We start from the raw sequence: 13451 nt of genomic DNA, 5'->3' as shown, positions 1-13451 counted from the left end.
CTACCTGGCGTATCATATATGGTTGGACAGGAATACTCGGATATTCGGAGACAGACGAGAGTCACCGAGGTGCATTGTGGAGAGAGCCTTCCTTCATGCTGTCGAGATTACCAGAGCCACTACGACAGCTTCATCTGGGATAGCCGGGACATTTGGGACCCCTGCTCTTCTGATTTAGCATCCATGTTCGTCCTTATTTCTTGGGAGCCTCCACCCCCCGGCCATCTTAAGGTGAACTTTGATGATAGTGCTATCGGTAATGGAGACAAAGCAGGTGTGAGTTTTATGATCAGAAGTCATGACTTACAGATTACTGTTACGCGCGGGCAAAGCACCGATGGGCTGATAGCTATCGGGGCGGAGCTCATGGCAGCATGGAAAGGCATCTCCTATGCGAGACGGAGGATGAGGGAGAGCGCATCATCCTCGAGGGAGACTCGGCCACGGTGATCGACTGAATACAAGAGGAGGGGCAGAGGGGGGGATGGGAGTCATCTACTCTGCGACATTTGTCAGATGATAAGAAACTACAGCGCCTTTCAGGCAGTGCATGTATATTGGAAGACGAGCAGGGCCGCCGACTGGATAGCCTCCTATGAAGCACAACACTCTGGAGAGGTCCTCTGGACACACCAGAGGATTCCTCCTTCACAGTTGTACCAGATTGTCACTCTTGATTCTGCTTGCTGCACCTATACTAGAGTAGGGTGAGCAGCTGTTGTACAAAAAAAAAGAAAAAAAAAGAAAGCCATGCTGAGTTGACTCACGCCCTTACGCCCTCTCCATAAGTATCATCCTCTTGCCATGGCTTACCCTCTCTTTCATTCTTCACCTATAATATCTTCACCTAAAGAATCTATCTAGCGGAAGTGTCACTGGTACACCAACCTGGTCCCTTTGGAGGTATTTCAAAACAATAGCAGCTATCACACTCCTAGAGTAATTGAAGAATGGTGAATCTAGTAATGACTTGGATTAAGGGACTGTTAGGCTGTTGCATATTAGATACCTTCAGAGACTTAGATCAAAACATCATTAAAAAAAAAAAGTCTCTGGTTTTCCTCCAAAATTTAGATTTTGTGCCAAACATCTGGCAGCGCATGAAATTAGTTCTTATTATCCTTCTACCATAAATCTATCACTTTTTCATTTCGATGCCTCTTTGTAATATTCTTCATCATCAGCTACTTATACCCATATTGATAATGTATAAAGAGTAGAGAAAATTCACCCACCAAAATGATTTCCAAGACCAAAGCTGGGAGGTTATCCAAACAAAACTATATAAGTACATATTCTTTCCCTCGAAAAGTTGGACAAGGTACGTACTCACACATGGGACTCGAGCCAGAGCTCAGAGGAGTAGCTGAGCCGGGCCCACGGGTGGGGAGGGTATGAGTAAAACCGGTCGGGGTGCCCAACACACGGCCATTTCTGCCCGCATCGAACATTCTCCTGGCGGGGCGGGGGCCCAGTGGGGGCTGCTACGCGGGGATGGGCTTGTCCCTTCCTCCCCCTACCCCTTTTGCTTTAGCAAAAAAAAAAAAAAAAAAAAAAAAAAAAAAAAAAGTTGGACAAGGTATCCAATACCCGGTCACATTACCAACTCAATCAGGTGGCATCCTTACAAAACAATCTCAAAATTGAATAGTAAGGATAACAAATTCACCTAGCAAAGGTTACAGTCACGCTCCCAACCTAAGATCACAAGCCAGGGTCGCAACAACCACCACATACTCATAGAGAATTCTCTCCATAAGCATCCAAGGCATCTCAATATGATATTATAAATAAGCAGCAGAATAAATTTAAATAATTAATGCTCAAACTTTAATTTAAATAACTAGAATCAAATTTTAATGTCTCATACAACCAATAATTTTTTAAAGAATTTATATCAAACTCTAGTCAAATTTTGATCTCAATTAAAGATATCAAATCCGGCCTCTAGTCACTTTGATCATAACCCCTTGCTATCTTAGTTCTCAGAATATGAAAAAAAGAAAGGATAATGAGCTTGACAGCTCAGAAAATAATGAATACTCTAACTAGACAAATCATGTAATAACATAAGATATAATAGTAAAATGCTAATTATCATAAATCAGCATAAAGACAACCAATTCTGTTTCAAAACACAAATCTATTAAAATCCATATCTTTCAGATATTTATATATATAATCATAAATCCGATTCAAAATAATTTATATTCAGCTCAACATCCTTTAATTATGACCACACTTATACTCTATGGCTGAGCTAAAATTAAAAATAAAACTGCACTTATACCTTACAGAGTTGGCCGAAATACTGTACTTATACTCTATGGTAGGGACCAAAATACCATATTTATATCCTATGGCAAGGCCAGAAGTAGAAGCAATGAGCTCAATAATCAAAATGCCAATGCATAACTCCCAATTGGCAGAGTCCGGAACATAGTCAGGTTGAAAGTTCAAATCTGATACACATGATAATTCTTCTTTTTTTTGACTGAATAACATATAGTTAATATTCCAACCACAATCTACATATACGATATAAAATCAACAAACAATATAATAATAATTTGTAAAATATTATTTTAAAATTATGTCAATTTTTCATTTAAACAAAATCTCATAAAATTCATAAATTATGTATAAATCGATTAACAATTTATTTGATATTGAAAATAATATTATATCAACGAAAAATTTAAAAAAGGCGAAACATTACTTACCTTGCGAGCAAAACCAAACTATAGGTCTAATTGGATATCTATTAGAGAGTCTCATGTTACCTAAATTGCACTGTTACTTATTAGAGAACCTCGTGTTACCTAAATTCCACTGATGGAAAGAGGTCGATGGTATATCTGTGGACCGATCAACCTTGAGATCTAACCACTGTTACAATGTTTTTTTTTTTCCCGTTTTTGGGTAAGCAAATTGGATAGTTATATCCTCTGAAAAATAATTGTTATAATATACTTATTGCTTTTTTCATTTTTTTCCAGAAATGTAATTACTGCTTTTAAAACAGTTTCAAGACAGATCTGTTGCATTATAGTCATATACACAATAATGTGGTATCTGTGTGAAACATCATCTGATCCTCTGCGGGACTAAAATGGTGGGAATACCTCTTCAGTCTTATACATGATATTCTGTGGCACATGCGCTCTCAATATATTTCAATGTTCTTTCTTGGATCACAATTTTATATAATCCTCATATCAATCATGTGCAACAGAACTGCAGAATCTTTCGCCATTTTATTATTTATTTATTAATATTTTATACTATATTTTTTAAAAATATCTATAGTATTATTTAAAATATAAATGAACTTCAGTATATCTTGCTGTCATAATCAAAATACCTAGTAACAATCAATAATAACATTTAATTATGTACTTTGTGAAAGGTTCTCAAGGCATGAAAACACTACTAACCCATGACTTAAAAACAGATACAGAATTGGTAGACTAAAAAATGAGCATAATCCATTTTAGAGTCATTCTATAGCCATGCTGTACAGATGAACAACATGAAGGCCAAGTGATTTCAATGCACGATCTCCAGATTTTGCTGGATACTTATTCATTGGACATGTAAAGAACAAGGCTGGCCCCTATCTGATTATAATTAATGGAATCAAACCAGAGAGCCCAGTGCAATAGCAGATTGTTCACAGATGACAGCTACTGAAACTATTTTGATGCTCATGAAGAAAGCTACAACGCCGTTCATCTGAGAATTTATAGTACTGTCATAGTTTGCTGCGAGATGAAATCTCCTGCTTCAGCTGATCCCTTAGAACTCTTCTGAGTAGCTTGTTTGAAGCCGTCCGAGGGAACTCTGGAACAACTTTGACAAAACTGACCTGTTCAAAGGGCAAACCAAAGTATTCACAATTTGATAGCATCTCAAGATACAGACCAGTTGAGTAAATTAGATATTGTGAACAATCTATGTTCTGCTGCAATACAGTATTAGATGTAATTGGGCAGACAGTTGTGCTACTCAAGTATTCCAGCTTACCCCTTTGCTTTAAATTTAGGGTAGCAGCCAAACCAAAATGCCAACTGAAATTTTGTCTAACTGCCTTCTTCCTGGGAAGGGGTTGATACCTTAAATAGGGGATTGAGGTTGTTCTGGATGGCTTTCTGAAACTTCATTTTCAGAAGATTGAGATCAGCTTTGGTTGATCCATCCTTCAGTACTGCCAATACAACCAACTTTTCAGGTCCTCCAGTGCTGGACCTAACGCTAACTGCAGCTGTCTCCATCACACTTTCATCAGCTCTATTGCACACCCTTTCTATCTCCACTGAACTTGTCTAATAATCAAAATACATTTATGAATTACCGAGCTATATCAAAATATATAAATCATTACATTAGCAATGGAAAAAGAAGGGTGAGAAAATGGAGCAATGTTGTATTACCTTGATGCCTCCTAGATTCATGGTATCATCTGCCCTACCTTGTACAACGAAATAACCACCAATTGTTCTTTGAATTATATCTCCATGCCTTCTAAGGTTCTGGCAATGAAACGTACCATTAGTTTGTGATGAGAATTCGCATCTGTACGAATAGTATTCACAAGGATGCCCCTTGTGATCATGTGGATAAAACAACTATTTGTTTATTCATATATATTTATTGTGGTGTGTGTACTAGGTTTAAACCCCTGGGCCCTGACTTCCCAAAAAGCCATGTCAACTGGCTGAGCAAGAGGCCTGAACCCCGGTTAAATAGTTATAATTATGTGAAAAGTCCTATTGTACATCTAAGAAACCCTTATTGCTCATGAATGCATGCTAAAGATTAACCATATGATAATTATTTTTATGCTTGAAAAGGCACTAAGCATAAACCTTAGAACCATACCAGCCAAGCACTAATAGAAGTTTCAAGAATAAATGAAATGGATAATATGAGATGCCATGCAGATCAATTGGAGCAAGAACTATGGCAAATTTATTGCTTCACCTAGATGAAGCCATACAGATCAATTGGACTCACAGCTGATAAGCATGTCACATGGTCAATTGACAAAGTCAAGAAAAACGACAAAATATGGAATATATTTATGTTGTAGTGTCTGTAAATGATAGAGACTTCTATTTGACTCTGAAAACCCTAACTGCCAAATCTCAAACTCTAGGGGACTTACTGAATAAGCCACCAAGAGTTTGCTATGAATCTAAAACTTTTCAAATGCACATATACCACTAAGAAGGCAGTTCAGGTCGAGAATTTCAGCTTACTAAGGGTGTTAATTAACAAATGGACAATCCGAGTTAGAGAAAAGAGAGAGAGAGAGAGAGAGTAAAATTGCAACATATATGGGATATGCATTAAAATAAGTACTATCATAGCCGATGAAATGTTTCATACCATTCCTTTGTAAGTTGGCATTCCATCAAAATAAACCTTCTTGTGATCAGCATTGAGTAACCTATCAGTTGCGCCCATGTATACAGGAAACAAACCCACTTCGCCAACACAAGGTTGATCATCTGGCTGTCATGCATGGTGTAAATTTTTATTTGTCTGACCAAACAAAATGCTTATATACATTATTTGCCAGCAACTCTCACATTAAGAAAAAAGATACTTACATAAGGGATCCCATGTTCATCAAAAATAACAAACCCTGTTGACATTGATGGCGTGCTGAATGCTCCAAAAGCTTGTGGCTGCAACAGGCTTCCTTGAATGTAGGATGACGCAAGTTCAGTCCCACCACAGCATTCAACAATTGGTTTATAAGAAGCTCGTGAAGAAAGCCATAGGTCATCATCCTTATCAGAGGCTTCCCCTGTAGAACCAAATGCCCTGCAAGGATAATATTATGGATTTATTTTCTCTGTTATCAGGGTTCATGTATGACATATTGTACTTAAAGGGCTTGTGATTCTGAATTGCCTGATCTTGGTCCAATCAAGTCCGTCCATGCACTTGCTGTTCTTCCAGGCTTTCACTAGGCTTGGTACTGTTCCTAAGATAGTTACAGCTGCATCCTGAGCGAGATTCATAGAATTATCCATGGTGGTCAAATGAAAAAGATCCCTTGAATGTAGAAGATAGAAAACACAAAAGTTCGGCAGCAGCTACCTGCACAAATTTGCCAAAGCCGTGTCCAAGTGGGGAACCATGATAAAGAGCCAGAGTAGCACCAGTTAAAAAACATGAATACAACAGAACTGGTCCCATCACCCACCCCAAATTTGTTGGCCAGCAACAAATATCTCCTGATTGGACATCAATATGTGCCCATGAATCAGCTGCACATCTTATTGGAGAAAGTTGTGTCCATGGAACAGCTTTTGGATCTCCTGTATAGGAAGTCATACACATGGATAATGAGTTGGTTGAGATAAATACAGTGTAGCTGAAGGAAGAAGAAGTATGATGGTGAATTCCAGCTTACCTGTTGTTCCTGAAGAAAAAAGTATATTAGTCACATTCTCGGCTGGCAGATAAATTGGAGAATAATTATATGGCCTGCTGAAGGGAAAACTATTATTACATTTGTATATCCCAACTCATATTACTTTTCATCTGAAGTAAAATGCGAGCATTCAGAAATAGATGCATTTTTTAAGATTCCAGAATGAATTATCAACTAACAAGTAATATAAGCATTCTTTACACTACAATTTTATGCCACATGAGGAACTTTAGCTATTAATATGGCAGGTATCAGACATTTTAACAAGTTTCTACCAAAACAACAATTGCATTCTGCTGATTTTATCATGATAATGAATGAAGAAAGATAATTTTAACTTCAAATTTCAAACACTATACCATTCTGTAAGGCCCAGCATTATAGACCAAAGTATGATCCATGAAAGTAATGTGAAATTCCACAGCCATCTCTTAACCTGATATTGACCCTGTGGGATGGTGCCGAATTTGGGATCAAGGCAACTTGACAGGAGACTGGCCTGCCATTATGCCTGAGACACTAGATGGTAAGAAAGAAGCTCTAGCATACTGGTTCCCTTATTTAAGATCATTCAACCAAGTAGCCAGGACATAGAACCATATATCTATGAATTAAATTCCAACTCTGCTTGCTCTTGCGCTTGTTTTACCATGACACAGAACAATAGTTGTATGGAGAAGGGTCAAACTTAGAGAGGGAGATGTGGACTAACAAATAATAGTAACAAGGAACTTAACAAGTGCCAACACAATATCACTAGGCTATTCAATTTTTTGACTCAGCGGTATCCTTGTCCACAATCATTAACATATTGTTTAAAACGAAATGTAAGAAGCATGATATATTTAGTTAGCATAAAGCTGATTCTAATGGGTATATATCTCCATCATACAAGCATTAGAAAATTTCAAAGAACGGAGAGCAGGATTGCAAGCGAGAGGGCGAGTGTTTCTGGAATTGATGCAGTACCAAAGGCAAAGAGTTTTGCAACTTTGATCTTAGAGTTATCTTTTGGCTCCACTTTTGCATGTAAGTTGAATATGACTATGCATATATTGGCATAACTTCTTGCTCAGGTCTTCATTTGGATGTTTAACACTAGTGTCATATATAAAAACTATTATAATGGCTTATAACAAATTATTTCAAAAATCATAAATAAAACTAAACTAATAGAACTGAACTTGGGGATACCTTGGAAGGCCAGCAGCACGTGATATAAAATCTTTCCATGACAAATCATGACTTCTTAGTTGAACTCCCACATCATTTCCCAGCACAGGTACCACAATAGCTTTACAAGGGGTTCCCTCTCTAACACGGCTGATCAAAAGAAAAAGCAATTAACTTGTTAGATGACTCTCTAACAGAAATGGTTTGGCCATATTCTAAAACAAATAAAAATCAGCCTTTTTATTCATTTATAACATTTCATAAACTAAAGGAGGTCAAAAAAACCATTTGAGGTGAGCCTATCTAGAAATCTCACTTCGACAATGTTTTACTGCATATGCGAAAAGTTAGGAGGGAAAATTTAGAGGACTATAAGTATGAACAATTCAGCTTACTCATGCATATGTGCATAGTTTTAATGCCTAGATTTCAAGCTCCAAATGTTGCACTAATTCTCAAAAGCAATTGCACGGACTAAAAGAAAAGACAAAAGCACTGGATATTGTATATAAATCTCGTGTTTAGATTAAGGAAACAGATGTGAGATAGTCATCTATACTTCCGTTAAAAAAAAGACTTGGAATCTGGCCATACATGGCTGACCTCTGAAGGCTGAAGCCTTCCTTCCGTCACACACCCTGTGCCCAAAAGGAGTAGAGAAAATGTGGGATATATTTCCTATGTGTGTGCCTTGGCCTTTGTGTTTTTTCTTTGTATGCCCTGACCAGCAAAAGAAAGGTGCATTGCACATGCAAGGCACCAGTGCATTAGTAATGTTCATCACTCCAGACATGCCAGTGTTATACTCAGGTAGGAGGTGCTAATGTTTGCACATGGTAAATAATTAAATATGTAGCAAAGTTTGGTGGAAACGGAATGCAACTTCATGTGAAAAAAAGTTCATACTTTAGATAATTTTCAGAAACTTACTGCAGCATTGAAGTGTAAAAATCAAGTTATGAATCAAACTTACCCGTACAGAGGAAATTTTCTCCCTCCTCTAACTATGAAATCCTGAAATGCACAAGCCCAGTGTATCATGTAAGGAATCTTTCTATGGACAAGAGATGTGTCTGAGAAAAAAATAGACATGAGAATTAAATAATATAATTTTTTCTACACCATCATGTCCATTGAAGCATGTTAAATTTTTTTCGTTATACTGGATTGTGGATTGTACTATGAGGTAGTAATTTTTTTGAGTATATTTCTAGAGTCGTCTTTCAGTATCAGAAGCACCATTCTTTCTTTCCACCTTCCTTTCTTTTTTTCTTTGTCAGATGGAACGCAAGCATCTTAAAGCAATTTCCGTACTTCCTTGTAAATCCTATAACTTGAGGACCATGTGTTGGATAAACCTAAATTCATTCTGGCATCAGCCCAAAGACACCAAAATTTATAAGATTCATATCAAATGAGCGTCAACAGACAATTGTGCATATGTGCAGGCTCTATATAGCATATAGCTCAAATGAACTTAGCCAGAGAATGAACAAATAGAGACCGAGTGATAAATGTAAAAGCTGATAGAAGTGACGCAAGGATCAAGATATCACTTAAAGAGGGATAATGGTGTAGTCACAGAGAAGGCAACAATATAAGCAAATCAAATTGCTCTAGGTTCGAGATAAAAACAAAGTTGGAAATCTCACAGTGAACCAGTAATCAAATTCTAGTTGGATTCCATAGGACAGGAAAAAAATAAATATATATGGAGATCAAGTAAATTTCTCAACAATCAACTTATCTTGAAGCTTAGGTCATCAGATTTTCGCATGTTCAGGCTATACTGCAGGTCAACAGTACTAACATGAAGAGGATGAACCAAAGCATAAACCCTGTGGAGGTAACGAGTTATGATTATTTAAATCACTAGTAGTCCTTTTTTTAAAATGAGAAAATTAATAAAAGAATATTTTACCTGCAATCCTACTCTAATCTCCTTGTCTTCCTCAATCACTATTTGAGGGTCTTAAGTCTTAACTGGTAATGGAAGGGCCAAGATATCATGTTACTTGAAGAGCAGAAGTTAGCCAATTGCACAAATGCATACCATTCATTAATGGAGGCAGTACACTACGAATAACACAAGCTCCCCAACAGGTTGAGACATTATGTTTCATTAAAAACAACAAAAGAAGAAGAAGAATAAGAAGTGCATTTATGGATACACATATGAAATTTAACATTTGGAAATAAAAATAATTATAACATCATTAGTCTCCATCACTTTTCAAAACAATAAAACCTTAATCACATCATAGAGGTCAATTAAATAACTTTGATCAAACCCCTTAGGAAAGAGGAAAACCTTGGTGAGAAGAATCACAAACCTCCATCTAATCCTTCCCATTCTAACCTCACCTATCAATACAAATTTTGGTCTCTCAGACATGCATCACATGTGGCCAATAGATGTATACAATGCAAACATGATTGATCAATGTGATAACTTCAATATTTTCCCCCAGTGTCAGATTAATACTTATTTGGCACAAGTCAATCTTCTTTCAGATATCACCATTTGTTCGCTATATAAAATGAAATTCTGTGAGATTTAGATGTTTGAGTTCCTTTACTTTATATCTGAAAAGTTACACTAGACAAGGCAATTCAATTTTAAATTGTAAATGAAGCTAAAAAAATTGAAGATATTCACCTGAGTAAATATTCCTTTTGCTTTAGATATCTTCATCCGAGTGCCAATTTCATTTGCTGTAAAGCTATCAGCTATTGATACAACAACATATCCAGCAAGGATGATTGCAAAATATATGATGACTGCTGTGCATGTCATTGGCATGTCTATGGCAATTGCGTCTCCCTTTCTAAACATTGTATCAAGTGCATTTGCAACTATCCTATGAAGCAAAATTATGGTATATCACCATCCAGATTAAATAGAAGAAAGATATCTAGGATTAGATAATAAATTTCACCATATTTTTAATGTTTGATGATGTATGATGTTATTGCTTCTAGTAGGATTAGATATTAAGGGGGGAAAAGTGAGATGTTAACGATGCAAAATATACATACATAACTTGATTGCGGAGCTCCTTTAGAGACATATAATTAACTGGGGAATCATCGGAACCTTCATTCCGCCACACAATAGCCACACTGTCATCTGTTCTCTTCGGAGAATGCATTGGTAGCAGACAACATTCAGCTATATTTAAAACTGCACCAGGGAACCAATTTCCACCATGCTTAGACTTGTCTGAAGTATCAAGAATAGTTTTCGGAGCTTCATGAAATATTACCGAAAGCTCTTTCACCACAATTGACCAATAGACCTAAGAAAATCATATTAAAAAAAAACTCAGTGCAGAAAACAATGTCTCATAAATAAAATTTCTTAGCATGGATATCCATTGTTGATATAAAGAGAGACACAGCCAACATGTCTGACCGGTGGTCACTGGATGTAATTTGACAAGAACTCTAAATATGCAATCATGAAGGGTATGGCAAGCCACCTCTGGATGATTAGCCGAGAACTTCTGAAAGAGGCCAAAGCTTGAAATGGGATCACGATATGATGATCCTAAAAGCTTAAAGCCATTATTTTCCAACACTCGCCCAATATTTGTATGCTTACAGTAGATCCTGACAAAAATAATCACTTTAGTAGACTAGAAAAAGATTTGCATGCTCACACTTTCATGTTAAAACAGGGAAGGAACAATTTTGTAGTTTAATTTGAAGCCTTAGCAGGTTGCAAACAGAAAAGAAGAATAATCACTATATGAAGGCATGATAAAGAATTTCAGAGTTCTGGTCTCATAACAAGTCAGATGATCCACTTGCAGCTTAAGCTAAAAGCTATCTGTCTACATTCAACGCCTTGTTGCTTCAAAGTTCCAATCCCCATTAACTCCAGAGCTGCTGAATTTGCATTACTTAATTGCATGTTGAATAATTTGATTAGTATTTTATGTTAGTTTTGTTCTATTCCTTTTTCAATCTCACTTGGATGGTTGTTTTGCCTTATTAGTTGTTGAGGGGCTCTTGCTCTAATTAGCTCTTTTGTTCCTTAAATCTTCCACTAAAGTATAAGGAGTTCTGTCTAGAGTGCTTAAGGTTGATCTATTTGGGTTCTCACCTATCCTATACATCTAACTTAATCATATGTTACATTGTTAGTCACCTTGCATGCTCATTGCAATACAATTTGTCTAGAATGATCTAGAGAATCATTTTTTTCGGGGAATGGATAGTTAAATAGCCTGCTCCGCATCACTTTTATTTCTTATTTTTATTTTTAAAATAAAATAACAGGAAAAGAGAAAAACCATGTTTGGTGTTATTATTTTTATTTTTTATTTTCAAAATTACTTTAGTTATTTCTTAAGAAAAAGAAGCTAAGAAACTCTTATGTTAAATATTTTTAAAAACAAGAAATATATACTTTTCGACCATCACCACCAACATCACCTCAACCACCACCGTTGTTGTATCTGCTACGACCACATTCGTGATTCATCGCCCCCACCCTACCATTGTTGTTGCTTTCATCATATGATTGCCATCATCATTGCCGCCGCCGACATATCAATGGCATGCCCACAGCCACCACATCACCAGCATTATCATCATCGCCTCTGTTTCATGGTTGGCACCCTTGCCATCACCATCACCACTGCCATCACCACCGCCATCATTGTCTATCACCTCCACCACAAAACCAATGCACTCGGCACCACCACCATCGCCACATCGCCCCCTCTACCATTGTGCCACCTGCCGCCCTAGCCACCATCACCATTTTTATATTTTTAAAAATAATTGATTATACCCAATATGTTTAGAAAAATTTAAAAACAGAAATGAAAATTTTTATTTTTCTGTTTATAAAAATAGAAAAAATAAAAATAATGCGAAAGGGCATCTACAATGTTGAAAATATTTTCAAAGAGGCACGACAATACTAGCCGCGCAATTCAAGCAAATTTGGTCACATCATCTATAGCCAGTTTGTTTACTAAACAACCCAATTTCAGTGCAACCCGACCCGATTTAGACCTGAACCAACCAAATCTCACTCGAGTCTATAATTTCTAGTCCAAAAGTAATGTAAATTTAATTCGGTTAATTCAAGCCCAGTCTGGCCGAGTCGGAAAAAATATGCATCAGATTTGGTTTGGATGAGAACAATACAACTTAGTTATAATAAATGAGATCGGTTAGGTTAGCTTTCGATACCAAACAACTGTTTGTTTGTGTGTGTGAGAGAGAGAAGTTGGGATCGATGTCGGTGGCCTTACGGCGATGGGAACCAATAAGGGGGCGGGCCCCTGGTGGCGGTGTCCCAGGTGGCGTATATCGAGTAGTAGACGAGCTGGTGAAGGGCGTGCGGGTGGTCCGGCCGCAGGACACCTCCCTCCGCCACCGCCCGCCATATTTCCGCCTCGGCGCCCTTCCGCAGATGCGCGTCCGCCGCCCGCCGAAGCGCCGCGTGGAAGGCCCGGGCCTCGCCCGGGGACAGCCCGGCGCGCTCGACATCCTCCACGCCGATCTCCCACACGCTCCCTCTCGCCATGGCCTCCGCTGCTCCTCTCAATCCTTTCCTTTTCTTTCCTTTCTCCCTTCGCGGCGAGTTTAAATTGATTTTAATGTTTGACGGTCGAACCGGGGAGAATGGTTGGTGAGCGAGCCTGAGGAGACGGGGAAGTGGGGTAGTTGGGATGGTCCCAAGAGTGCTATATTTTTTAATAAATTTTATTTTTTATAAATATTAATATAAATATATACAGATAGCTATTTGTTCTGTATTCGAAATTCAATTTTATTTATAATTTTATTTAATTTTATATAAAATTTATAA

At 37.4% G+C, this 13451-nt stretch overlaps 1 protein-coding gene across 4 annotated transcripts; it reads right to left on the bottom strand.

Annotated features, from left to right (window-relative positions):
* Positions 1-3466: 3466 nt before the first annotated feature.
* Positions 3467-13249, bottom strand: LOC103706689 (probable acyl-activating enzyme 18, peroxisomal). Of its 4 annotated transcripts, XM_008790911.3 has the most exons (15): positions 12892-13203; positions 11104-11233; positions 10888-10920; positions 10661-10805; positions 10281-10482; positions 8595-8635; positions 7643-7771; positions 6428-6504; positions 6112-6332; positions 5923-6017; positions 5616-5832; positions 5392-5517; positions 4434-4532; positions 4116-4325; positions 3467-3868 (listed from the first exon to the last, which is right to left on the bottom strand). In XM_008790911.3, exons 4-15 carry the CDS (start codon positions 10771-10773, stop codon positions 3755-3757), a joined length of 1644 nt encoding a protein of 547 aa, XP_008789133.2. In that variant the 5' UTR covers positions 10774-10805; positions 10888-10920; positions 11104-11233; positions 12892-13203; the 3' UTR covers positions 3467-3754. The 4 variants fall into 4 exon arrangements, with proteins under 4 accessions (XP_008789133.2, XP_008789114.2, XP_008789122.2 ...); XM_008790892.3 differs by having other exon boundaries at positions 10661-10920; positions 12892-13232; XM_008790900.3 differs by having other exon boundaries at positions 6428-6501; positions 10661-10920; positions 12892-13230.
* Between the last annotated feature and the right edge of the window lie 202 nt (positions 13250-13451).

Source organism: Phoenix dactylifera, unplaced genomic scaffold (assembly GCF_009389715.1).
Source record: "Phoenix dactylifera cultivar Barhee BC4 unplaced genomic scaffold, palm_55x_up_171113_PBpolish2nd_filt_p 000076F, whole genome shotgun sequence".
Classification (NCBI taxonomy): Eukaryota; Viridiplantae; Streptophyta; class Magnoliopsida; order Arecales; family Arecaceae; genus Phoenix; species Phoenix dactylifera.
This window is presented reverse-complemented; position numbering and strand designations above follow the sequence as displayed.

Coding starts and splice junctions, on each gene's coding strand:
- LOC103706689 (XM_008790892.3), bottom strand. CDS start 13,166: ATGGCGAGAGGGAGCGTGTGGGAGATCGGCGTGGAGGATGTCGAGCGC. Junction 10,921..11,103: donor TCTCGGCTAATCATCCAGAG/GTGGCTTGCCAT, acceptor TGATTTTCTTAG/GTCTATTGGTCAATTGTGGT. Junction 4,326..4,433: donor TGAATCTAGGAGGCATCAAG/GTAATACAACAT, acceptor TTTGATTATTAG/ACAAGTTCAGTGGAGATAGA.